At 46.0% G+C, this 27046-nt stretch overlaps 1 protein-coding gene and 1 long non-coding RNA gene across 4 annotated transcripts; one reads left to right on the forward strand and one right to left on the reverse strand.

Annotated features, from left to right (window-relative positions):
* Window positions 1–201: 201 nt before the first annotated feature.
* Window positions 202–10032, reverse strand: LOC131382165 (uncharacterized). The gene is made up of 3 exons (XR_009211412.1): window positions 9417–10032; window positions 2303–2422; window positions 202–586 (listed from the first exon to the last, which is right to left on the reverse strand). It is a non-coding gene; the product is annotated as an uncharacterized LOC131382165 (long non-coding RNA).
* On the forward strand, window positions 9610–27046 carry NQO2 (N-ribosyldihydronicotinamide:quinone dehydrogenase 2). Of its 3 annotated transcripts, XM_032140685.2 has the most exons (8): window positions 12464–12603; window positions 13319–13475; window positions 15274–15365; window positions 17702–17866; window positions 20238–20368; window positions 22840–22953; window positions 24191–24292; window positions 26770–27046. In XM_032140685.2, the coding sequence occupies exons 3-8, from the start codon at window positions 15359–15361 to the stop codon at window positions 26944–26946; spliced, it is 696 nt and encodes a 231-aa protein (XP_031996576.1). In that variant the 5' UTR covers window positions 12464–12603; window positions 13319–13475; window positions 15274–15358; the 3' UTR covers window positions 26947–27046. The 3 variants fall into 3 exon arrangements, with proteins under 3 accessions (XP_058288665.1, XP_058288666.1, XP_031996576.1); XM_058432682.1 differs by lacking the exons at window positions 12464–12603; window positions 13319–13475 and adding an exon at window positions 9610–9679; XM_058432683.1 differs by lacking the exons at window positions 12464–12603; window positions 13319–13475; window positions 22840–22953 and adding an exon at window positions 9610–9679.

Below are 27046 nucleotides of genomic sequence, written 5' to 3' on the forward strand. Positions count from 1 at the left end.
GTTAACATGTGTCCTTGTAACAAACTCAAGCAATCCAGAATTATAGAAAGCAAAGAATGAAATGTACTTCTCCTTTCTCCCCCAGACGCCCTTGCATACATTAAGATATGTATATATGGAAATGTTACCGGGAGTCCCGGTTACCCCAAAAGGGTTCTTTCCTGTTGTGTGGTGAGGCCAATGCACGAAACCGAAAGGGAGTGTCAAGCAGTGCAGGCTTTATTCAATGGCTATGGAATTGGAAGATCTCAAATCAGCTTGTGAGAGCTGGGAAGTTACAGACATAGGGTGTCTTTAATGAAGGGGCTGGGCATTAAGGGTAAGCGGGGGAATATTCACGCTTTTCTTGGGAAAGAACAGAGATTTTCCTGGAATCAAGGAACCCCTTTTTTTCTGTCCCTTCTTGGTCTCTTCCAGTCGTTGTCATGGCGACCGTCAATCGTCATGGCGCTGGTGGGAGTGTTGCTTAGCATGAGAACAGGATGATAATGACGCCAGAGGTTCTTCAGAGGTGCCATCTTGGATTTCGCCAGCTTCAGCTGGTTTCGTCCTAAGAAGGAACTTCAAAACACAGGCATTCTCTTTCCTGAAAATCAGCAGAGTTAAAGCTGAGTAGGAATTTAGCTCTGTCCCATATGCTACCGCATTGGGCAGCAAAAGCAGGGTAGGGTCCAGCGAAATCAGCAGGCACTGCAATAGGTAACAGACCCAGCTACATTTATGCAGCATTTTTACAAAAATGAAACCATACTACCTGTAAAGATATGCTAACAAACAACAAAACTAGCAGGAACCAAGATTCCTACTGACACTACCCTTCGTTTTAATTTTCCCTGACAGCAAATGAGGTTAACAGAGCATAATTATCATCTACCGTGACCCTTTCAAAAAGACAGGCTGTATACATTTGCACTAAGAGAAGAAATCGTGTAATGTCAGCAAATTTCCCCCACTTAAAGCTTCTCTATTTAAAAAGCTTCACGCACACACGCATGCATGTGTCTTCAAGATGACCACAATTTATTTTGCAGTCATTCTTTGCACCAGTTCCCAATTTTTCCCACTAGCTTGCAAGCTCCATGACTCGAGGAGACCAGGGGATCAGAGTTTGTTTTTGCTGAGAAATGAGTCCTTTATTCCCCAAATAGTGACTGACACAGAGAAGGTACTCAGTAAATACTTTTTAAAGGAATGCCTGCCTGACTGAATCTTCATGATCTGAGGCTTCTAGTGTGATACCCTACCTTGTTATAACCTGAAGTGACTTTCCCTTAGCTAAGAGAGCCAGACAGACTGCATCCTGGCTCCTTCACTTGCCGCCCCTTACCCACCCCCTTCCTCAAGGACTTAACTTGTGCAAGCTGACTCCCAGCACATCAAGAATGCAATTAACTGATAAGATACTGTGGCGAGCTATATCCGCAGTTCCCAGGAATTCGCCCGGTTAATAGCACCCAGAGCCCCTGCGTTTGTGTCCTGTTGATAACGCCCAAAGCCTGCGTCTATCACCTTATGATAGATTTAAAGCGTCTGCACCTGGAACTGTTTACTTTCCTGTAACCGTTTATCCTTTTAACTTTTTGCCTACTTTACTTCTGTAAGATTGTTTCAACTAGACTCCCCCGCTCCCCTTTCTAAACCAAAGTATAAAAGAAAATCTATCTCCTTCTTTGGGGCCAAGAGAATTTTGAGCGCTAGCCGTCTAGCGGTTGCGGGCTAATAAAGGACTCCTGAATTTGTCTCAGAGTGTGGCGTTTCTCTATAACTCGCTCGGTTACAACGCTAGGTTAATCTTTTTCCTTTAACTGTTTGTTTCAAATATATTATGTTTAAGACCTTCTAACTGGTCAGCCTGCAGGATAGTATTGTGCTGGGCTTGCTTTATTCCGGTTTGGTTTCCATGATCCCAGTTCACGTGTTACTTGCTTCTCTTTTGAATTCACAATGATACACAACTTTTAATTTGTTAGAACACAAACATAAGGAATTTTTTTCCATTGTAATGTGAGATATGACGGAGGCAAAATGTTTCTTAAAGACATAAAATAATTAAAATAATTACATAAGTTGTAATAAAATAATTATTACAATGTTCTATCTTTGGCATTAAGGCATAGAACCATTTTTTAATCCTAAACTAGGCTGGGCATGGTGGCTTACTCCTGTAATCCCAGCACTTTGGGAAGCTGAAGCTGGTGGATCACTTGAGGCCAGCAGCTGGAGACCAGCCTGGCCAACATGATGAAACCCTGTCTCTACTAAAAATACAATAAAAAATTTAGCCGGGTGTGGTGGTGCTCACCTGTAGCCCCAGCTACTCAGGAAGCTGAGGCACTAGAATCGCTTCAACCCGGGACGCGGAGGTTGCAGTGAGCTGAGATACAGCGCCGCTGCTCTCCAGACTGGGCAACAGAATGAGACCCTGTCTCAAAATAAATTAAATAAATAAATAAAATCCTAAACTGTAGGACCAAGATTTGATTCAGAAAAGAGACTTTCTTGTACTGATTTATACACTGTTCATGTCAGATCCAATCTTTCTTTTTATTAGATGAATCTGGAAAAGCAACTGAGAATAATTCAATCAGTCTAAAGGAATAACAGCTGATGAGATGCAGCCAATAAGCAGTTTCGTATTAGTATTTTTATAAGAAATTAGAAAAACATGATTTTGGGGGAGATCTCATAGTTAACAGCATATATAACATATAAGTTAGAAATGTACTCTGCTAGCTCACAAGATATTTTAAAGCAGGGATTTTAGTGTCATTAAACTTTTATTTATAATAGTTATTTGTAATACAATTTTTTTTTTTTTTTTTTTTACTTTGGAATAACTTTAGATTCACAGGAAAGTTGGATAATACAGGTAGTTACCATATACCCCAACACAGTTTCCCCTAATGGTAACATATCACCATGGTAGTGTTGTGAATTCTTATGTTAGGTTGCCTCTATGTCCATTTTGAATATACATTGGACTTCCCCACACCAAAATCAAGGCTCAGTCACCCCGGACAAAGCTGCCAGTTCTCCACCTTCTCCCAGTTCTTTTATGTGGTGGATCCAGATATCTGCCTCATACAACTACCTCCTGTTGACCACTTCCCTATGGCACAGCTGCATAGAACCTATTGGCCACACTGACCCTCACACCCCACATAGAATGTGCAGATGTGCCGCAGGGCCCGCCACTCAGTCACTGTGCCACCTCCTGGAACTCATGCCTGCTTGCTGTAAACCCACTGAATAACTCCCCGTGGGAAACCTGTTTGGATAACACCCTGGACCCAATAAAGTGGTAGACCCATGGGTTGCTCTCTTGGTCTCTCTGTCTGCACTCCCTGGGTTCCATGAAGGTGGCCTCCAAGTGTGCCATGTGCCCCGGACCTGTAAGTAATAAACTAGCCCGTGTCTCTCCTAATCACTGTAGGGGTGCTCTGCATCTTATAGGTCTTAAAGTAAAACAGATACATTTGTGGAAACTAAGATCCCAACATTGGTACATTACTATTAACTCCAGGCTTCATTTGGGTTTCAGTTTTTTCATTAATATCAGCCTAAGTTCTTTTTTTTTTGAGACAGAGTCTCGCTCTGTCGCCCAGGCTGGAGTGCAGTGGCGCGATCTCGGCTCACTGCAAGCTCCACCTCCCGGGTTCACGCCATTCTCCTGCCTCAGCCTCTCCGAGTAGCTGGGACTACAGGCGCCCACCACCACGCCCGGCTAATTTTTTGTATTTTTAGTAGAGATGGTGTTTCACCGTGGTCTTGATCTCCTGACCTCGTGATCCGCCCGCCTCGGCCTCTCAAAGTGCTGGGATTACAAGCGTGAGCCACCGCGCCCGGCAGCCTAAGTTTTTAAAAAATAGCCAAAAAGAAGGATTTAATTTTACAGTGGTAATTTCTGAACAAACATAATATTCTCTAGAAACTTCTTGTCTATCAATAACACGTTTAACTGTATATTATATCAATATGCCTGAGAAATCAGGCCTTGGTAAAGATTTTTCTTTACTAAGTAATGCATGTGAAATATAATAACTGACAATGATAATACAGTGACCAGGTAACTCAAGAATTATAAGTCATTCAATGAATAACATAGTGTTTTTGAAATGTAAAAAGATAAATATAAATAAGTCATATTAAGACAAAATTTATTTAACTGATAGAAGTAAAATTTGTTATTCTCTCTAGCTGTATAGATAAGACAGGATCTCTATAGTGCATTATTTCAAGACTTACTTAGTAAGAAAACCAGTAGGTTTGATTTTTTTTTTTAAATGCCACTTTGGTTTTAAAAGACTTGCTTTGGCCACTAGTTTTCTAGATCTAAGTATTGGCTGTTAATGACATATTTCTAAATTATATACATCAATAATGTGACAATAGCTTCAGGTCAGGAACTACTGTGATTTAGATGTTCGTTCCTTCCAAACCTCATGTTGAAATTTGTTTCATCTTTTTTCTTGTTTTCATGAATACAGGGCCTGGCTCTGTTACCCAGGCTGGAGTGCTGTGATGTGATCATCACTCACTATAGCCTTGAACTCCTGGGCTCAAGCAATCCTGCCACCTAAGCCTCTGGAGTAGCTGGGACTACAGGTGAGCACCGCCAAGCCTGACCTCAAGTTGAAATGTGATCCCCAGTGTTGGAGTGGGGCTTCATGGGTGGTGTTTAGGTTGCAGGGCCAGATCCTTAAGAATAGATGAATGCCCTCCCTCAGGGGTGAGTGAGTCCTTCCAGAGCTGGTTGTCAGAAACGATCCTGGACCTCCCTCCTTTCTCTCTTGCTTACTCTCCTGCCATGTAATCTCTGCACACTCCAGTTCTCCTTCACCTTCCACCATGAGTAGAGGCAGCCTGAGGCCCTCACCACATGCAGATGCCCAACCTTGAACTGTCCAACCATTCAGAGTCATTAGCCAAATAAACCTTTTATCTTTGTAAATTACTCAGCCTCAGGTATTCCTTTATAGCAACACAAAACAGACTAAGACAGGAACCTACGCTCCATAGAAGAAGGCCATATGTTATAAGGGTGTTGAGTCTAAGATTTTAGTGTCTACACTTCGTCTTACATTTTCCATTCTTTCCATTTTCACAAGTCCTATGATACAGTCGAAAATCTTTCCTACATACTAGTAAAGCCATAGGAACTTAAAATTATTGAGTGTCAAGCACATATGAAAATCAGACAACGTGCAAAGAAAAACGGGCTGTGATGCATGAGAAGGAGAAACTAATGTTCGGTTTAGGCATATGAACTGTTCAGAAACATGGTCTGATCAAAGTTATGTCAGCCTTAATAGTAATCTGACAGATAACCAACTAATACTTGAAAGATGGTACTGATATGGACTATTTCACCTGAAGATTGTTGACTTGATAACTTGTTTTTCAAGTTCTGCAACATCCAAAAATATATAGTCAATCCTGGGTATTCATGGAGGACTGGGACCAGGACCCCTCACATATATCAAAATACACAGAAGCTCAAATCCCTGATATAAAATGGCATAGTATTGACACATAACCTTTGCACAGCCTCCCATATACTGTAAATAATCTCTAGATTACATGTAGTACCTAATACAATGTAAATGCTATATAAATAGTTTACACTGTATTTTTATTTGTATTTTTTTATTGTTGTATTGCTTTTTTTTTTTCAAATATATTTCATTGGAGTTTGGTTGAATCAGCAGATATGGAACACACAAATACAGGAGGACAACTATATCTAAATCTAGATTACTGTAGGTGGTGAGAAAATATTTTATCTCCATCTAAGTAGGTCCTACCAGAGGGGAAACTAGACTCACTCAAAGATTGCTTTGATCAATCCACACACAGTTCAGTGATGGATAGAGCATCAGTATCTGTTATATGTGTCACCATCCCATGCTAGAGGTGCCAATAGATTATGTAACCTTTCTGAGGAATCACAATATAATAATTGATAATAATATTGATCACATATACATAGACTTGCTTGACACAAGATTGCCACAGACCTTCAATTTGTAAAAAAAAATGCAATGTCTGTAGAAGTACTATAAAGAGAAGCAGAATAAGGCAGATATGCCTGTATAAGACAAAGGGAGAATCTTAAAAGCTGGAGGAGCTTTACAAGGGATCCTCAATAAATCCATACATCTGTGGCCAATGAATTTTTGACAAGAGTGCCAAGTCCATTCAATGATGAAATAATAGTTTCTTTAAGATATGCTGTGAGAGAAATGGATTTCCACATGCAAGACTAAAGTTGGGCTCTACTTCATACCATATGTGAAAAATAATTCACAACCTAAATATAAGAACTAAAGCCATATAGAGGAAAACGTAAGAGTAAATCTTCATGATCTTGTGTTTGGCAATGGGTTCTTAGATAAGACACTAAAAGCCCAGGAAGAAACAACAAAAAAAATAGGTAAATTGGAGTTCATAAAAATTGTGAAACTTTAATATCAAAGGACATTTTCAAGAAAGTGAAAGACAACCTACAGAATGGGAGAAAATATTTGCAAATCCTATGTCTGATAACATCCACAATATATAAAGAACACCTACAACTCGGCCGGGCGCGGTGGCTCACGCCTGTAATCCCAGCACTTTGGGAGGCTGAGGTGGGTGGATCACCTAAGGTCGGGAGTTTGAGACCAGCCTGACCAACATGGAGAAACCCTGTCTCAACTAAAAATACAAAAGTAGCCAGGCGTGGTGGCGTATTCCCGTAATCCCAGCTACTCAGGAGGCTGAGGCATGAGAATCACTTGAACCCAGGATGCGGAGGTTGCAGTGAGCCGAGATCACGCCATTGCACTCCATCCTGGGCAACAAGAGCGAAACTCTGTCTCAAAAAACAAACAAACAAACAAACAAAAAACCTACAACTCAACAACAAATAGACAAACAACCCAATTAAATGGTCAACAAAGGACTTGAATAGACATTTCTCTAAGGAAGGTATACAAATGGCCAGTAAGCACATGAAAAGATGCTCAAAGTCATTAGTCCTTAGGGAAATGCAAATCAAAACCACAATGAGATACCACTTCACACTTGCTAGGATGGCTATAATTTAGAGGGAAAAAAAAGAAACATAACAAATGTGCGTGAGAATGAAGAGAAGTTGGAACCTGTGTACATTGCTGGAAAATGTGAAATGGTGTAGATGCTGTGGAAAAGTTTGGCTGTTCCTCAGAAAGCTAAACATAGAATGACCATAGAATTGTTGTAATACCAACAATTCCACTCCAAGGTGTGTAACCAAAATTATTGAACACAGGGACTGAAACAGATACTTGTACACCAATAATCGTTGCAATATTATTCACAATAGTCAAACAACAGATGAGTGGATAAACAATGCCTGGTATACATCCCTTTTCTTTCTTTCTTTCTTTCTTCCTTTCTTTCTTCTTTCTTTTCCTTTTTTTTTTTTTTTTGAGACAGTCTTGCTCTTGTTGCCCAGGCTTGAGTGCAATGACACGATCTCAGCTCACTGCAACCTCTGCCTCCTGGGTTCAAGCGATTCTCCTGCCTCAGCCTCCCGAGTAGCTGGGATTACAGGTGCCCACTACCACACCCAGCTAATTTTTGTGTTTTTAGTAGAGACCGGGTTTCCCCACGTTGGCCAGGCGGTATACACATTTTTCTATTATTCGGCCATAAAAAGGAATGAATTTCTGATGCGTGCTACAACATGGATGAAACTCAGCAACAAGGTTTTTGAGGGAAAAAAAGCTTAGTGAAAAGGCCACATCTTGTAGGATTCCACTTATATGAAATACATGCAATAGACAAATTCATGGAGACAGAAAGTAGATTAGAGGCTACCAGGAGTGGAAGGAGGGGAGAATGGGGATTTATTATCCAATGAGTGCAGTGTTTCTATTCGTTTTTGTTTTTGTTTGAGACAGGGTCTTGCTCTGCTGTCCAGGCTGGAGTGCAGTGGCACGATCTCAGCTCACTGCAGCCTCTGCCTCCTGGGTTCAAGCAATTCTCCTGCCTCAGCCTCCTGAGTAGCTGGGATTACAGGTGTACACCACCTGGCAAATTTTTGTAGAGATGGGGTTTTGCCATGTTGGCCAAGCTGGTCTCAAACTTTTGACCTCAGGTGATCTTCCTGCCTCTGCCTCCGAAAGTGTTGGGATTACAGGCGTGAGCCACGGCGCCTGACCCAAGTGTTTCTATTTGGGATGATGAAAACGTTTTGAAATGGCTCACGCTTGTAATCCCAGCACTTTAGGAGGCCGAGGCGGGCGGATCACGAGGTCAGGAGATCAATACCACGGTGAAACCCCGTCTCTACTAAAAATAAAAAAATTAGCCGGGCGTGTTGGCGGACGCCTGTAGTCCCAGCTACTCGGAGAGGCTGAGGCAGGAGAATGGCGTGAACCTGGGAGGCGGAGCTTGCAGTAAGCTGAGATTGCGCCACTGCACTCCAGCCTGGGCGACAGAGCGAGACTCCGTCTCAAAAAAAAAAAAAGTTTTGAAAATAAATAGTTGTAATGGTTGCACAGCACTCTGAAGGTAATTAATGCCACTGAATTGTACACTTAAAATGGTGAAAATAGGAAATTTCATGTTATACAGATTTTGCTACCCAAAAAAGAAAACAAAAAATCCAAAAACCTTTATGTTATTATGAAGAAGCAGTTTTCCAAAGGAATAGGGATGCTGGTAGCAGAAGGGAAAGAAATCTTATTAAATAAAAACAAAAGCAATGACCTCTTCAGGAGGTGGCTCTGCTAGTTTAGCCTTACCTTAGCACTATGATGGTTCATTTTATTCAGAAATAGAAACATGGGGCGTTGGGGAGAAGAGGAAATATGTACCTGCCTCCCTCCCCAGAATGCCGACTCCGACTCTTGCATTCCACTAAGGCTGGGGATTAAATGAAAAGTGAGAATCTAGAAACCCCCAGAGATGATGTTTGTCGTTGGAGCTGATTTTATCTCGTTTTAGTACCATGACCTCCTCCTCAAACTCAGGATGCAATTATGGTCACATCTCATTTGTTTGCAGTAATTGCTCAGCCCCAATACCAGATTAGCAGGAAGTTCTGTTATTTTCCTTTTGAGGATGGGCTCCTACTGAACTGTCCTAGAATCTACCACCATTCAGGTTACAAAAGACCCAGGGAACTAGGCCAGTCCGGCTTCCAACCCCAAGCACGGAGCAACTTGCTCAGTCCACCTTGTGATAGCTCCTCGCTGCCACAAGGTGGTGATGTTGCATCACAGACTCGCAAGATGGGCGAGCAGGCGCCAATGCTCCCAGGACCTACTGCTCCATTCCTAAATGAAAGCTGCTCCCAGGATCTGGACTCACAAGACAAGGCAGCCTGTTGTTCCCTGCTGGGGAGCTCAGGGGCAAGAGGGCATCTCAGAGGGAGGGCACATTCTCACCTCTGAAGACAAGGAGAACATCATCAACACATAGACCCATGCCAGCAGTGCACCTTAGGATGGGGAGGGCAACTGTGAGTTAAAGCAAAATGAACGAATGAATGAACCAGTAAGTATCTGAGAGGGAAAGTCCCAACGACCCTCAGGAGGTGCAATCAAGAGTTGCAGTTATTTTCCTTAGGAACGTTCTAAACACAGGGGAAACCTTCCTTCCTTCTGCTCTATTGTTGGAGTGGGGCCATCCCGGGACACCAGAAATCAAGGTATAGAGTTTGGAGAAGGGACTTGGGGCGGTCACAGTGGCAGGTGACTGCCAAATGAGGGGGCAGAAGCCAGCAAGCGCTAGAAAAAAAGACAATCGGCCCAAACTATTGGCCAGCACCGCCCCCCATAACTCCCCACCGGCTCTGGTTTCAAGACTTTCCGTTTTCTAGGTATTTCCTTGGCCTTAAACCACTTTTCTTTAATCGAACTTTTTCTGTGGAGCCATGCACCCTTTATCCGTTTTCCCCCAATGGTGGCATCTCACAAAGGACGGTCCAGTATCCCAACGGCGTGTTGCGTTCCGCGGGACGCAGATTTCCTTCACAGGCACCCCTTGGGTTGCTTTTTTATAGCCACACCCATCCGCCCATCTGCCTCCCTAACACCTGGGCACCGCTAATGAGTCCTGCATTTCTCTCCTCTGTCCTTTGGAGAAATTGATACCCCGTCTGTGATCTTTGGGATTGGTTTCTCTCACCAGCGTAACTCCCTGGGAGATCTAGCAGGCTGATGGGTGCGGAGTACCAGTGGCTCATTCTTTTTGTCGCACCACAGACTCTCATTCTGTAACCTGGATATCTGCCAGGGATGCGGCGGGGGTTGGCACAGGGCAGGGGCGTCCCTCCTCCCCGCAGAGTCCCAGCACTCCAGGCTTAAGTGTAATGGTGGGATCTCGGCTCACTGCAACCTCCGCCTCCTGGGTTCAAGGAATTCTCCTGCCTCGGCCTCCCGAGTAGCTGGGACTACAGGCGCTCGCCACTACGCCCAGACTAATTTTGGTATTTTTAGTAGAGACACGGTTTCACTGTGTTGGCCAGGCTGGTCTCGAACTCCTGACCTCAGGTGATCCGCCCGTCTCGGCCTCCGGGATTACAGGCGTGAGCCACCGCGCCCGGCCTCCGCGCTTCATTGCTGTGGGTCCGGTTTCCACCTCCTCGAAACCCAACAGGGTCCTCCCCAACCCGGAAGGGCTGGACGAGACCGGAGGCTGACTGCGGTGGAGTGGCGTGGGCGGAGCTTGGGGCCGGAGGCGGGGCGTGGGAGGGGCTCGGGGCGGGGCCCGGCCTCGGCATGGGCGGGGCCTGCGCGTGGCGGACGAGCTGCCGAAACAGGCCTGCAGTCCGGCGGCCCTAGTCCTGGGCTGCTTGGGTCGCGCGGGTGCCTGGTCCCCGAGGGCGGAGCCGCAACGCTCCTGCCTTCCCGGCGTCTGCAGGACGTGGCCCTGTAGCTGGAACCTGGGGCAACTCTGAGAGCTGTCCTCGTAGAGGCGCAGGTCCCAGACCTGCGGCTCCTACCCCGGCTTGTGCTGGCTGGAGAGTGAGTGATCTCGTACCGGAGACCGAGGGACTTGGGAGGGGCAGTTCCCTCCTGCAGCCTCCCCGGAGGTTCTATGTCACCATTCACTGTCCCTGCCATGAGACACCTTCCAGGACCACTTATCTAAAATAGCAAACATTCCCCTGATGTTTGATCCGCTAGAGTACTTTATTTGCTTATCACTCTCAGGCACCATGGTTTCTGGTACTTACCGCCACCCGGAATTTTGTGGCGCTTTCTTTGCCGGCTTGTTTATTGTTTCTTGCCACCGCCCCCCCCGTACCCTCCCCGAAGAATACAAAGTTCCATTCGTATCTGTCTTGTGGCCCCAGCACCTGCCCAGAGATGAGCCCTCCTGCCAGGAGGAGTCCAGCTGAACGAACGTGTGTATGGGTTAGGAACTGTGTCCCACTCACTGCCAGTAATGGAGTCAATTCCAGCGGTTTTCACAGAACTCATGAAGAGCCTGGAGCTTCTCAAAAACCATCACCCGCTCTGGAACCTCCATACTCTGGGCTCCACACTCACCTTCCAATCTTAGTTTCGCCTCCACCTTGACCTTTAACCCTCCTGGGGGCCTGTCTGCAATAGTGCTTCAGATTCTTCCCCTATCTTTAACCTAAGAGCACCTGCCTCACCTTAGACCTGCTCTCCGCTGGCCTCAGGGTCCCTCCACGGTGTGCGCCATGGGCAGCTGCCTTCCCTCTAGGTTCCCCCATAGATTGAGAGAGACCTGAGAAGGGGGCAAAGCCGTGGGGAGAACCAAGTCCTGAGCTGCCTGGCCAAGCCACGCCCGTGGGGTCAGGAGAAGGGCCCTCCTCCTCGGCCTCACCGACCAGACTCCTGCTTCCCTGGGCTTTCCCAGGCCTCCCTATGCGCTGTGACAGCCAAAGTTTGCTTTCTACAAAGTCACCTCCAGGCAGTGACTGTCTACCAGGGCACCATAGAGCCTCCCAGCTAATGATGAGGTCATTCACTCTCCTCTCTTTTTCCTTTAAGATCCCTTAAATTTCCTTTAAGATAAATCCCATTTTGGCTTACCCTGTAAGTTACAGCCCTAATTTTTACTGCCAAGTGAGGGTGTCACTGCTGGCTCAGGGAGCATGGATCCTGTAAACTTGCCTCATCAGGAGGCTTTAAGGAGTGACCTCCAGGGACTAGACAAGTAGCTTGTTCTTCATAATCACTGCCCTCCCAAGAACATCCAGGATTTCAGCCTCAGTGCTAAGACAACTATGTCTCTCCCTGACACATGCTTGCTGCTGATAATTCTAGGAAAAGCAGAGGGCTGTGCAGGTGCCCCTGCCCCTAGGCTAGGAGAGCTGGCAAATGCCTGGAGACCCAAAGGCCTCATCTTCAGGGAGGCCAACTCTTCTGTTTCAGTGGTACACAGAGCATCTTTTATTGTGATTTATAGTGCAACTTACCGGTTCAAACAATCCTACCTGTATTCATAAACTTTCTTTTTCCTTCCTCACTGCCCAGCTTTAGGTTCACCCCTGTAAGTGTTGCTGGTGTCAGAACAGGAACCTCCCTGTGCTTTGAATGGTTGAATGTGACCTCTCCCACATTCTCTGGTGCTGTGATGTGCCTTGAACACAGCAAGGTACTTGGACACAAAGCCTGTGCCTGGAGGCCTTATGCAGTTTCAGGCTGGCAGTGCATGGCCCTCGCTACAGACTCAGTGCCATTGCAGATGTTTCTGCATGGAAAATACATAAACACAAATATCTGCTGTTGCCAGTCCACCACCGTCTTGCAGCCCCATGAGAGCCCCAGGAATCCAGGTTCCTTTGGTATTTCTGCTCCCTGCCCTTGGTGCATAGCCTCCATCCCCAGGACGACAAGAAGGCTGACTGAGCCCTAGCATCATCCCACAGTCCAGCTGGGAAGAGAGCCAGTGACAAAGCCAGAGGGAACTAGCTCCCACACCTCCCAGCCCCAGCTGAGTTAGCTTCTTGAGGGTATTTCTTGGAAGCCCCGCCTGTGACTTCTGCTGACACCTCACTGGCCATCTCAACTGCAAGGCAGCCTAGGAAATGTTGTGCTTACCAGGACGCGTGGATTCCTGGAATCAATTCAGGGTCTGTCCTTAAGGAACCAGAGTGGCGATATTCAGTCACCAAAGATGCAGGTGCCCAGTTGTCCAGTGAAGTCAAGCGAATGGGGAAGGATTTGAAGTCACCTTTGGGTGTTTGGAGTGATCAGAGCTGCCTGCCTCCTCTTGGAGGGTGACAGTGCCCCACTCTGTTAAGTCCCATGCCTGCCCCCAACTCAGCTTCAGCCACAATGATGTAGCCTCTTTTCCTTTCCATCCACAGGGCACCTGGCCTGGGTGGAGCCCACTCCTCAGCACCCACCTCACTTCTTGCAGTATTCTGCAGACCCCAGCCCTGTGCCTGTGCTCCTAGACAGCTGGAGATAAGAAGTGGGCCCTGGAAGATGCTCGTTCAGGCCCTGCTCAAGATTCCAGTCCTGGTGGGGATAAGCACCACTTTTGTGTGTCTCTGTGCTTTTTGTTTTGCCATAAAGACACACTGATAGGTTCACATTGTCGTTTGGACACAACATGCGCAATGCGTGTCTTCACACTAAGCCCTAGTCACACTCTCTGCGTTGTTTTTTTATCCCATTTTTTCCTACTGTGGTACAGAACATCTCACATAAAATTGGCCATTTTAACCACTTTTTTTGTTTGTTTTTTTGTTTTTTTGGACAGAGTCTCGCTCTGTCTCAGCCTCCCGAGTAGCTGGGATTGCAGGTGCACGCCACCAAGCCCGGCTAATTTTTGTATTTTTTAGTAGAGATGGGGTTTCACCATGTTGGCCAGGCTGGTCTCGAACTCCTGACCTCGGGTAATCCACCTGCCTCGGCCTCCCAAAGTGCTGGGATTACAGGTGTGAGCCGCGGTGCCTGACCTCATTTTAGCCATTCTTAAGGGTAGAGGTTTCTGGCTGTTTTTATGCATGTACTGATAGACACTTGGGTTGCTTCCATGTTTTAGCTGTTGCGCAAAATGCTGCTTTGAACATGGGTGGGCAAGTGGTTTTCAACACCCTGCTTTCAGTTTTTTGGGTTCAGTGTAACAAATGGTTCAGAGTAATTCTCATTTACTAATTGTAATTTCTGGGGGCACAGCACCTCTACAGCAGCGGCAGCACTCGACCTTTCCCCAGCGGTGCACAGGGTTCCAACTTCTCCACATCCTCACCTACGTGTGTTACTTTGTTTTTTTGGTGGTAGTAGCCATTCTAATGGGCGTGATATGGGATCTCGTTGTGGTTTTGATTTGCATTTCCCTGAGGATTAGTGATGCTAAGCATCTTTTCATGGCTTACTGACCATTCATACATCTTTGGAGGAAAGCCTGTGCAAGCCCTCTGCCCATTTTTGCATTGAGTTGTTCGCTTTTTCGTTGTTAAGTTTTATCTGAGCTGTTTTGTTACGGTAGGGAGAGGGGGTTTGTTGGAGTCTCCTTGTCTCTCCCAGAAGGAAGCCAGAATTTCAGAGGTGGCCGGGAGGGGATGAGGCCAAAGGCCCCCCTGGGGAGAACTCACATTTTTCCAGAGCCCCATTGTATGCCAGCCACTGCACATAGCAACTGTCTCTCTCTCACTCTTCTGGGCCATGCTGTGATTTGCTGATGAGGAGGTTGAGGCACAGAGGGGTGGAGGGATGTGCTGCAGGGCCCACAGCTACAATGGGCTGAGCTGGAAATTGCACCAAGTCTGTCTGACGGGGGGGTCTCCTCTGGCCTCTGCGGCATCCCTGGAGAATCTCTGAGACTTCTGGTTAGAGCCTGTGTCTAAGCCAACTCCCATTATTTTCAAGTGAGGGGAAGGGCTGACAATTGCCAGTGCTGGCCCACCAGTGTCTGGCACCAGCCGAGGAGTGCAGGCACCCATTGGTGGTGTGGCGGTTCACTGATCCCCCAGCCTTCTGCTCGATCTGACAGGGAAAACTGGGGAAGGCAGGAAGGCCAAGGAGGCTCAACTCCTGCTTCCTACCGTGGCTCATTTCCTGGGTCCTTTGCTGTATGACTGCCTGGATGGAAGGTTCTGAGTCCTCTCAAAAAAGGAAAAAAGTATGGGTTTTGACATCCCGCGTGGCTTGTCCTCTGAGGCCTAAATCTCCAGAAGATTCCTGGCCTCTCTTGAGAGGTCTTTCTCTGATGTGTTCGCATGTCTGTCAGGAAGCAGCAGTGACGCCTAGATGTGGTACAGCCGACCTCACCTGTGCCTCTCCCCACCTCCCCTGGGTTCATTTTGTCTTCCAGATTGCTGGACTCGCTGAAGAGAGACTGTGCATGAAAGCCCCAGCCACCCACCAAATCAGAGAGAAGAAATCCAGCTTCTTATGCCATGGCAGGTAATGATTCACTATTGTGGAGTAAGACTTTTTTTTTTTTTTTGAGATGGGATTTTGTTGTATCGCCCAGGCTGGTCTCAAACTCCTGAGCTCAAGTGACCCTCCCACACTGACCTTCCAGGTAGGAGTTAGACTCTTAATCAGAAATTGAATACATTGTTGTAAAAAATCCAAGCCACATGGAAGTGTATAAACTATCTGGAATTATGTTGTTTTCTATTTTCTCACTTGTTTTATTGTTCCTTTCGACTCCCTCCAGAATATAAGTTCCTCGAAAGTGGGGCCCTGCCTGTCCTGTCTTTGCTGTGCCTCCAGGCCCTGCAATTCTCCCTGGGCCATAGCAGGGGCTCAAGTGAATGAACCCCAGGAGGCACCTTGGGCAAAAATTCAGTACGATTCTATCTTTACTTTTGCAATTGCTTGTCATGCATGTATACATGAACATGCAATCTTGCAACTTTTTTATTTCACCTAATGATATAACATGGAGAGCCTTTCACGTTAGAACACACAGATTCACCGTATTCTATACATTATAGTGTAGATTAGGATTTTCGACCTTGGCACTACTGACATTTTGGGCCAGATAATCCTGTGTTTTGGGGGGTTATCCTGTGCACCATGTTTAGCACCATCCCTGGCCTCTGCCCACCAGATGCCAGTAGCACTCCTCCCCCACTAGCTGTGACAAACCAAAATGTCTCCAGCGTTGAGAAATGTCCCCTGGCAGGCACAACACTGCCCTAGTTGAGAACCACTGGTGTGGGTATTTCATTTACATCTATTCTCCTGTTAAGCCCCTAAGTATAGTCCCTTTATTGAAATAAGAGTCTGAGAAAGCAAAATTAAAATGTTAACCATTAATCTGACTTATGGAATTCAACCTTTGTAGTCAGCTCAATGCCCTGAAACCCGTTGCTTCAAACTGATATGTGTATTTTCTCCTTAGAGTCTCATTATGAAAAATTTAAATCAAGAGTTTAACATCTTCTTAAAGGTTACCAGGGTAAATTTAATTAAGCAAATCACCAGGCTACCTCTCAGAGAAAGTCAGTATATAATCCTGGAGACTCTTTCCAAGAGGAAAATACTGCTCCAGAAGCCCCTGCTGTGAATGATACACCCAGTGCCGGGAAGGCCTGACTCTTCCTAGAGTCCTCTTTGTTATCAGCATCACCACTGAAAGATGGGCTCCATGTGGTCCTGCCTTCCCACGACACCAGCGGGTCTGATTCCTCATGTTGTGTTTAAGTGTCAGATTTTGATGGACTGGGGGAGATGGAAGCAGAACTGTGCCACACTGAAAGGTGCCTGTAGCTGATATCTGCAAATGTTGGGTTAGCATGGAAGATTAATTCCAGCAGTTCTTATTTTGGTGTTAGGGAGCTGGTCTAAATCTTCTTATGGAGGATAACCAAATTAAGTTGGTCTTTTAAGAGATTTAGTGGTGGTATTTTTGAGGAGATATAATTTGACCCATTGTATTGCGATGTTGAGCTATGAATAACTGGATTTTTAAGATGTCCATTACTTTAAAACTGCCACCTATTAGAAAGTTTGGTATTTCTGGGGCCAGGTGTGGTGGCTCATGCCTGTAATCCCAGCACTTTGGAAGGCCGAGGCAGGAAGATCACCTGAGGTCAGGAGTTCGAGACCAGCCTGACCAACATGGAAAAACCCTGTCTCTACTAAAAATACAAAAAATTATCCAGGCATGGCGACTCATGCCTGTAATCCCAGCTACTCAGGAGGCTGAGGTAGGAGAATTGCTTGAACCTGGGAGGCAGAGGTTGCAGTGAGCTGAGATCGTGCCATTGCACTCCAGCCTAGGCAACAGGAGCGAAACTCTATTTCAAAAAAAAAAAGAAAAGAAAAAGTTTGGTGTTTCTGGCCAAGTGCAGTGGCTCATGCCTGTAATCCCAGCACTTTGGGAGGCCAAGGCGGCTGGATCACTTGAGGCCAGGAGTTCAAGACCAGCCTGGCCAACATGGCAAAACCCCATCTGTACTAAAAATACAAAAAATTAGCTGGGTGTAGTGGCACACACCTGTAGTCCCTGCTACTCAGGAGACTGAGGCATGAGAATTGCTTGAACCTGGGAGGCGGAGGTTGCAGTGAGCTGAGATCATGCCACTGCATTCCAGCCTGGGTGATAGAGTGAGACTGTCTTAAAAAAATTTTTAAAAAAAAGGAGAGAGAGGAAGAAAAGAAAATTTGATATTTCTTAGCTTCAATTACCATGATGCACCTAAACATTCAATTTTCATCTTAGTCTTGATTGAATTTAACAGAGAGAGGTTGTTCTTCAAGAGGAACTGTTTCTCATCCTGATTTAGGTAAGAAAGTACTCATTGTCTATGCACACGAGGAACCCAGGTCTTTCAACGGATCCTTGAAGAATGTGGCTGTAGATGAACTGAGCAGGCAGGGCTGCACCGTCACGGTGTCTGATTTGTATGCCATGAACTTTGAGCCAAGGGCCACAAGGAAGGATATCACTGGTGAGTCATGGGATAAATGCTGTATTTGTAAAAACCATTTGTATGTTTTTTACTTTAAAAAACGTTGACTTCCAGCTACAAAATGGCATTATAGAAGCAAGCTAGCTTCACTTTCCAAAAACAAATAGATAGCACTGAGATTATCACCAGCAATATCCCAGAAGTCAAATATGAAGATGAAATAGTTCTCAAGACCACACATAAGTGAAAAAACTCCAAGCAGACGGTAAGAGATTGGACTATCATACCCACGACACCCCTCCTCACAAACTACCCAGCACCAACTGTGTGGGAAATTTCCTCCCAAGTCAGAGGTTCTACACTGGAAAAAGAGATCGAGGTGGACAATCAGCTTCTCAATTTTCTGGGGTTCCCAGAAACAGGCAGGAAGGAGACCTGTTCCTGCCTCAACCCACGGGAAGCATCAGGAGTGCCTAAAGGGAGAAATATCCCTGACAACAGCCAGAGACCAAGGAGGGAGATGGGAGTATTGTCCCCAGCCCTGGAAACTCTGATCTGTAAATTAGCCAAAGGAGATGCCAAACCAGAGTGGCTGTTCAGCAGCACCACACTGTAGGAGGTACATTCAGCAGGTTTCCTGGGCATGAGCGGCTAGCCAGCCTTCCCACACTACCATGCTATCCCCTTTGGAACCTCTCATATTCAGGACGGGCATCACTTTGAACAGTTACTAGAGCTGAGGCAAACCTGGGCATAAACCACCATCTAGTGCCAAAAAGGAGGTGGTGACTTAGTAGAGGAAAAAAAAAAGAAATTTAATAAGAAAGTTGCAAAGACTTTCTAAGCAAATATATGTAATAAAAATGAAAACAAGTCAGACATAGAAGACTGAAATAAATAGATGTCATCCACAAGAAACAACAATAAACAGGGAACCATGACCTCTCCACACAGACAAAGCAAGGAACCAGTGACTGAACCTAACGAGACGACACTGGGCTCTCTGAGCAAGAATTCAGGGCTCTGTGACCAAGAATTCAAAATGGCACCTTTAAGGAAATGAAGTAATCCTCAAGATGACACAGAAAAGCAATTCAGAAATTTATCAGCTAAATTTAACAAAGAGATTGAAATAATTTTTTAAAAATCAAACAAATCTTGGAACTGGAAATACATTTGCTGAAAAATTCGTTAGAGGCTCCCAACAGCAGAATGGTTGAAGCAGAAGAAAAAATCAGTGAGCCCAAAGACAGGTGATTTGAAAATACACAGAGAAGAAAAAAGAAAAAGGTATGGAGATTTCCTACAAAATATAGAAAATTACCTCAAAAGACCAAATCCAAGAATGATCGGTGCTTAAGAGGGAGCTGAGCAAGAGCAAGGCATAGCAAGCTTATTCAAAGAAACAATAACAGAAAATTTTCCAAAACTTGAGAAAGAGATAAATATCCTGGTAGAGGAAGGTCATAGAATAAACAGATTTGACTCAAATAGGACTACCCCAAGGCATATAATTATTAAACTCTCAAAAGTCAAGAACAAAAAGAGGACCCTGAAAGCAAATAACATGTAACGGAGCTCCAGTTCATCTGGCAACAGACTTCTCAACAGAAAACATATAGGCCAGGAGGGAGTGGGACATTTGCAAAGTGCTGAAAGAACAAAACTGTCAACCAAGAATACTGTACCCAGCAAATCTAGCCTTCAACTCTGAAAGAGAGAGAAAGTCTTTCCCAAACAAAGAAAAGCTGAGAGAATGCACCACCACCAGACCCACCTTACAAGAAATGCTAAAGGGAATTCAATAAGGAAGAAAAGCACTAATGTGCAAAAAGAAAACATTTGAAGATGTAAAAACCCACTGGTAAAAGTAAGTACACAGAACACTCTAATACTATAATTGTGTACAATCCACTCATTACTAGTATTAAGTCTAACAGACAAATCTATCAAAAACAATAATCACTACGGTGATCTGTTAAGAGCTAGAGATAAGCAATATAAAATATGTAAATCAAGACACAGATACTCAAAAATGTGGAGGTGAGCATGAAATTAAAGTGTAAAGTTTATTTTTTTAGACCTCTTTGGCATTGAACAAGACATCCAGCCTCTCTTGGGTGTCAGTTTGCTCTCTGGTAAATTGGGAAATACACCAGTTTCACCAGTTAGGAAGAAAGGTGATGTGTGTAGAGCACAGCACCTGCTAGGTAGTAAGTGCACAATCAGCGGCCCTCCCAGACTGCTTCTCTTTCCCTACCTTGGACCCAGGGTGCAGCTTCTGGTCAGGTTGCAGCAAATGTCTTTGACTTGCTCTTAGGAGTCCAGTATACACAGTGCTACTGGGATGGTTGGGATGGGCTGTGGATGCCCACCTAGGAGTGAGAATATTTGGCCTCTTCCCCCACAGGTGCGCTTTCTAATCCTGAGGTCTTCAATTATGGAGTGGAAACCTACGAAGCCTACAAGCAAAGGTCTCTGGCTAGTGACATCACTGATGAGCAGAAAAAGGTTCGGGAGGCTGACCTAGTGATATTTCAGGTTTGTTTTTCTCTAATCAATATATTGAATCAGATTCATCTTATGTACAAACTCTTTCTGAATATTGAGTTTTGTGCTGCTTCTGGAAGTGGCATCAATGTTTTTAGCACAGTTGCACACTTACTGAGCAAATACTGTAACCTGGTTACAACACCTAGTTACAAGACTTCACTTAGTTACAACACTACTTTAAACACTTTACTTAGATGTAACACTACTTTAAACACTTTACCTAATTGGGTAAAGATATCCACGTAGCCAATATCACTCACTCCAAATCCCGACTGCCATGTAAATAGGAATGAAGGATCTTTCCATTAGCGCAATGGTCCAAGAATCATCTGAAACCTGCCAGTCTTGTTGCTTCCTTTCTCTTCCCGTTCCTGCCCTGAGACATTCTGGGGCTGCTTGAGAACCACATTTCTCTGCATAAATGTTTATCAGGGTAAATCAGGCCAAATGCATCTCCTTAGATATCCTGATCATTAAGAGGAAAATCTCTGGTTTCTACCCTCTCAGTGGTTGCTTCACCCTCAACCCGGCCACCTTCCTGTATTTGTTCACAAGGAGGTGATGCCACTGCAGAGTGAACTGGCCCCGCAGAATGGCCTCCAGGAGTGCTGACTCACCCGGCCACTTCCCGCCACTGCAAGGAAGATGTGCAGGCATGACTGTGACTGTGTAAACCTGGCAGCAGAGTACTCACATGAGCTCTGAGGGAATTGTTGGGTTGACAGAAATTCCTGTCCAACTAGAAAGAAAGGGGAATCTATTATAAGGGCTCTGGTCACTTGGGCCTCCTGGATCACAAGGACAGAGCTGTGTAGCTGCTCTCATCCTTGGATTCCCATCTGCTCCTTTCTGAATCTTGGCTCGGTTCTCTCTCACTGCATCCCAGGGACTGGATCCCCTAGATCCAGAAGTTCCAAGCAAGGGATCTGATTGGTTCAGATCATTTCTGTTTTCCAACCCTGCTTGAGGACGGGGAGTGGGTGGGAGAACGAGAGCACTGTTCGCATGAGCCCACCACATGAGTGCGAGGCAGGGGATGAGGAGCATGTGACCACTTTCCAGACAAAACCACCTGTCCAGAATGATGAGCTTCCCAAGCCTTCATAACAGCAACCTGCATGTGCGGGAAGAGGGCTGCCTCATCCCTGCCCAGGCTTGCCTCTGCGCACCCCTTCCTGACACCAGCCCTTTCTTTACTCAGTGACCTTGAGCTGCTAATCTGACCGAAGTGCAGGACGTCCTTTGTCCTAATTCCAGGTGGTTGGACTCATAGTCCTCAGGCCTAGGTGACCATGCAGTTTACCGTCTATGCCTTAATACCATGCCAGTACGACGGGCCTGCATCCTGGGGCACGTGGTCCCAGCAGAACCACGCTGAGCTCTCTGCTCTGCTTCTCCTGTCCCCCTCGGGTCGGCCGGCCACGTGGAGCCTGCTTTCCTCCTCACACCCACTCCACTCCCATAACCCGGTGGCTGGGTAGGCTAAGACCTGGCCTTTCTATAATGGCCTTTCTTTTGTTTCACTTCATTTCACTCCATTTCCCTGCCTTCTCTTTTTTTCTGATAGTTTGTCTAGAGGGTTTGCATTATAAGTTATTTTTTTATTCAACATTAATAAAAATTTCATTCATCACTACTACACTACTAATATCAGAGCCCACCACTCACTGAGCATTGATTCTGTTTTGGGCACTGTGGTGTGTCCTCAAATCCTCACCAGGATGCTGTGAGCTGTGAACTATTAGTAGCCCTATTTGATGAATCAGGAAAAAGGAGGCACAGAGAGGTCAAGTAACTTGCCAATGTCACACAGCAGCAGGTTGTGGAGCTTGGGTTTCAATGCCAAGTCCTGAGTTTGTTTTATATTGAAAGTACACAAGACATTGGCTTCCACCTTTGGTAACAGATGATTGCCTATGTTTATTTCCCTTCCCAGGCAGTAACACTGGATGTAATGTTAAGTCATCTATGGGATAGGGAGATCTTCATGCTGGTCTAAGGAATACAAACATATGACTCTAGTTGGTGTCAAAATCCATAGCTGCTCAGCACCTAACTCAGTCTGACTTCCAGATGCTAACAACACACCCCAGGCAGGGGAAGGGGCATGCTTTTCCACACCCTTCCTTTTGACTGGCTTGGTCACAGACTGCTGCTCCAAAGCTAGTGTCATGCACAGCTCCTCGTCCCCTCCCTGCCTGCCCGGGGCCAGCATCAGGGGCTGTCATCACTGGGGGATGCAGAGCTACCTGTAACAGCAACAAGGACCATTGTCAACTCCGTCCCCATCTGACACCCACACTGCCCCTTTCAGAGCTGACCATAAGGGTTACCCTCACCTGCCCAGCTGCCAGGGAAGAGGAGGGCTGTGGGCTTCATTCCGAATCGCCAGATAGACTAAACTGGGAAACCTGAGGCGAGCCACAGCCTCAGTTTCTCTTTGGTGTTGCCGCCCACAGTTCCCGCTGTACTGGTTCAGCGTGCCGGCCATCCTGAAGGGCTGGATGGATAGGGTGCTGTGCCAGGGCTTTGCCTTTGACATCCCAGGATTCTACGATTCCGGTTTGCTCCAGGTATGTGCTCTTGGATAAGGATCACTATGGATAGTTGGAGTGAGGGGACAGAGGATGCATCTTCTATCAAGTTATATTTCTAGTTTGCTTCCTTTTCTTAGCAAATATTGATTGAGCACCCACTATGTACAAAACACCATGTGCTGCACATGGGTGGACACAGCATCATTTCTGAAATCATGGAGCATTTGTCTAGTGGGGCTGCAGACACATCCACAGCATACTACACGCATGGCAAACAAGGGAGTGGGCCAGGTGTCAGGTGACAGGGGACCTGGGCAACCTTATGTGGGCAACCCGGTGGCTGGCTCTGGCTCCAGAGAGAGTATCTCCTTAGTGCAGAGTCCAGCCCTGGCCTGGCACAAGTTCACCCCCTTGAGCATCATGTGCCTGCTGTGAGACAAGATCATGTGACACCCACATGGCAGGATGAGGAGGGCATGGAACCTGGTAGATGTGCAACACGTGGTAGCTATGAATTCTTACTAAAACAATGATTTTTAAGGCCGGGTGCAGTGGCTCATGCCTGTAATCCCAGCAATTTGGGAGGCCGAGGAGGGTGGATCACTTGAGGCCAAGAGTTCAAGACCAGCCTGGCCAACATGGTGAAATCCTGTCTCTACTAAAAATACAAAAATTAGCCGGGCATGGTGTAGTCCCAGCTACTTGGGAAGCCGAGGCAGGAGACTTGCTTGCACCTGGGAGGTGGAGGTTGCAGTGAGCCAAAATCGCACCATTGCACTCCGGCCTGGGTGACAAAGCAAGACTCTGTCTCAAAAAAAAAGAAAGAAAAAAGAAAAAAAAAAAGGAATGATTTTTAAATTCTAAAAGCTTCAGAAAATAAATGCATGTAAGGGAAACATACTGAGTAACCAAGATGTGTCTTGGACCATGAATGGTGCTACCACTTACTGAGCGGCCCTGTGTGCTGGGAACCTTGTCCTATGGTCAGTGCCTCGGCCGTATCCATCACACATGGCGTCATGGAAACCAAGTTTCCACCAGCAACCTGGGCATGTTAGAGCTTCTGTGTCCACTTGGTCCATTCACTTGGACTGTCTCCTCCTCTTGAGATGTTGTTGTCACCTATGGATGGGAGTGCTGCATTTGTCCATTCCTGGAGGGTGTCCACACGCATGTTCCCTGCTGGCTGTGCTGAGCCCGTGTGCTGGAGGCTCGGCAACATTTTTGTCCTCTTCTGGAGTCCACACAAATGCATCTGCTTTCTCCCTTGCAGGGTAAACTAGCGCTCCTTTCCGTAACCACGGGAGGCACGGCCGAGATGCACACGAAGACAGGAGTCAATGGAGATTTTCGATACTTCCTGTGGCCACTCCAGGTAGACCAGCTGCGAGTGGCTCCCTTGCTTGTTGGCACACGCACACACAGACACAGACACACACATGCACACATGCATACACACACACATGCACACACATACATGCCCTCAGCTCCCCGAGGGGTGAGATGAGATGGGATGGAAGCATGGTGCCCCACACCATTTTGACTCCCCTGGATACAAGAAAATTATAACATTTTGCGCCTTTTAAATGCTTCGCTTGACAGATTTGAAAAGCTTGACCAATAGGGAAAACATGCCCTAATTATAGCTTTTGATATGGTTTGGGCGGAAGCTAAGCCAAACCTGCGTAGCCTGGTCAGCAGAGTGGCCCCAAGGTGGCCCTGCGTGTGTTGTGATCCGTGCATGTGGAGGCCACCCACATGACTCTGGCAGTGCTTGGTGAGGGCAGCACTGCCCTTGGACCCTGGCAGGTGGCACCCCGGGCCCTGCATTCTGATGGCCGCATGCTGGTCTCTGCTGGCCATGCCAACCCCCACACGGACAGGGGGCCTATGGAGCCAGCCCACACCCATCTCCCAGTACGCAGACCCCTCCCAGGCCTGCTCCTCCAGGGAACCCCTTAGTGCCTGCGTGAGTGTCCCTGGGGCCTGAAAGGTGGCCGAGTAGTGGCCACCTGCCAAAGGGAAGGTGGTGGGCAGAGCAGTTCCAACATGCTGGGGTGTCCCAGGAAGGAACCCCTGGTGAGGGGTGGCAGAGGGAGGGAGTGGGGAGCAGACTCCAGGTCAGGGGCTCCAGGGAACCCAGAAACCTAAGGGTCAACTGTTCTTCCAGATTGTTTAAGGGAGGTTTGTCGAGACAGGAGGAGAGCTCGTTCTTGAGGGGTAAGGAGTTTGCTGGGCAAATGCACGCGTCACCCCTTTTCTGTGAACTCTCTCTAGGTGCATGTGCCTTGCCCATGTCCTATTGGGTTGTTGGTATTTTTTAATTTTCTATTTGTCAGCACTCTTCATATATCAGAGAAATTAATCCTATTACGTCCTTTCAAAACACAAAGATTTTTCCTCCTACAGGCAGTGCACATTGGCTAAGTTCATTCCTTGCTTTTGTTGTTGTTTGCTATTATAAATAGGATTTTGTCTTCAATTATATCTTCTAAAAGTTCTTTGGATTGGTGAAAGCTATTGATTGCTGAATATTGGTTTTTTACCCCGACCATTTGCTGTTTTCTCCTCCTAATCATAATTTTTTCTTAGTTGGTTTCCAGTAATAAATTCACGTTGTCTGAGGCTGGGTGCAGTGGTTCACGCCTGTAATCCCAGCACTCTGGGAGGCCGAGGTGGTAGATCACCGAAGTTCAGGAGTTCAAGACCAGCCTGGCCAACATGGCGAAACCCCATCTCTACTAAAAATACAAAAATTAGCCGAGTGTGGTGGCGCACTCCTGTAATCCCAGCTACTTGGGAGGCTGAGGCAGCAGAATCGCTTGCACCTGAGAGATGGAGGTTGCAGTGAGCCAGGATTGCACCACTGCACTCTAGCCTGGGCAACAGAGTGAGAAACCACCTCAAAAACAAACAAACAAATAAATAAAATCATGTTGCCCGAGGAAAAAAATGTGGAAAGTGGTGTGTGGGCCTCTCATTCCCCACCTGACAGGCCAGGCCTGGGTGTGGGTGTAGGTTTTAAAGGAAGTAATGCAGAGGGTTGAGTGTGATATTTTTAGAAAAAAAGTGGTCCTCTTTGAAAGGAGAAAGTATGTGACTCCAGTTACTGATAGTCTACTGAAGGAAATAATAATTTACAAGCCTGACCTTGCTTCTTCACAGGCCAACTGGTCTCTTATGTGTCATTAGCCAAGTTCAATTCTTCTTGCTTTTAAAAAAATATTTTTTTTCAGTTTGCAGAAGTACATATTATGGCAAAAAAAATGAGACAATATGAAATAAAAAAGAGAAAGTCCCTTTAATCCCCCCCACCTCAGAAAGAATCACTTTAAATAGTTTGATTTATTTTCTTAGGGCCTATATATTTTCTCACATACATAATTTTTATTATAGGTTTATTACATTTACTGCTTTTTTACATAAATGGTATATCATAAATACTGCTTAAAATTTGTTGTTGTTTTCATTTAACAGATATCTTGAACAAACTTCCATGGTACACATTATAGCTAAAATAACCTCATTCTGGAATAATCTATAGTGTGAATATACCATAATTTGCCCAATCAAGCAGAACTATAATGTTTGGTGTCTGAATCAGTTGCAAAGATTGTAGGTTAATTGCAGTTATAAAAATAGAGCTTGGAAATTGCAGCTGCCCCAAGTTCTCACCACTCTTGCGTCCTAAAGCCATAGGGAAGTTTAGCTTTCAGTTGCCTGAAACATTAAGGTTGTTTCATGATTTTTTGAAGGTTTGTTTCACATCATTTCCCCCCTTAAATCATTTAACCGAATGGTATGTAACAGGTGTAGTTTCTAATGAGTTCTCTTCTTCCCCTGTGGCTTTAGCATGGCACATTACACTTCTGTGGATTTAAAGTCCTTGCCCCTCAGATCAGCTTTGCTCCTGAAATTGCATCCGAAGAAGAAAGAAAGGGGATGGTGGCTGCGTGGTCCCAGAGGCTGCAGACCATCTGGAAGGAAGAACCCATCCCCTGCACGGCCCACTGGCACTTCGGGCAATAACTCTGTGGCACGTGGGCATCACGTGAGCAGCACACTAGGAGACCCAGGCGCAGGCAAACAGAAGATGGTTCTGTCATGAAATAAAATTACAACCGAGCTA

Source organism: Hylobates moloch, unplaced genomic scaffold (genome assembly GCF_009828535.3).
Source record: "Hylobates moloch isolate HMO894 unplaced genomic scaffold, HMol_V3 SCAFFOLD_20, whole genome shotgun sequence".
In the NCBI taxonomy this organism is placed as follows: domain Eukaryota; kingdom Metazoa; phylum Chordata; class Mammalia; order Primates; family Hylobatidae; genus Hylobates; species Hylobates moloch.

Bases quoted from the DNA above. Each gene is read 5' to 3' on its own strand.
- NQO2 (XM_058432682.1), top strand. The intron at 20,369-22,839 runs GTTTGTTTTTCT...TGCCGCCCACAG, and splicing joins CTGACCTAGTGATATTTCAG to TTCCCGCTGTACTGGTTCAG. The intron at 24,293-26,769 runs GTAGACCAGCTG...CTGTGGCTTTAG, and splicing joins ACTTCCTGTGGCCACTCCAG to CATGGCACATTACACTTCTG.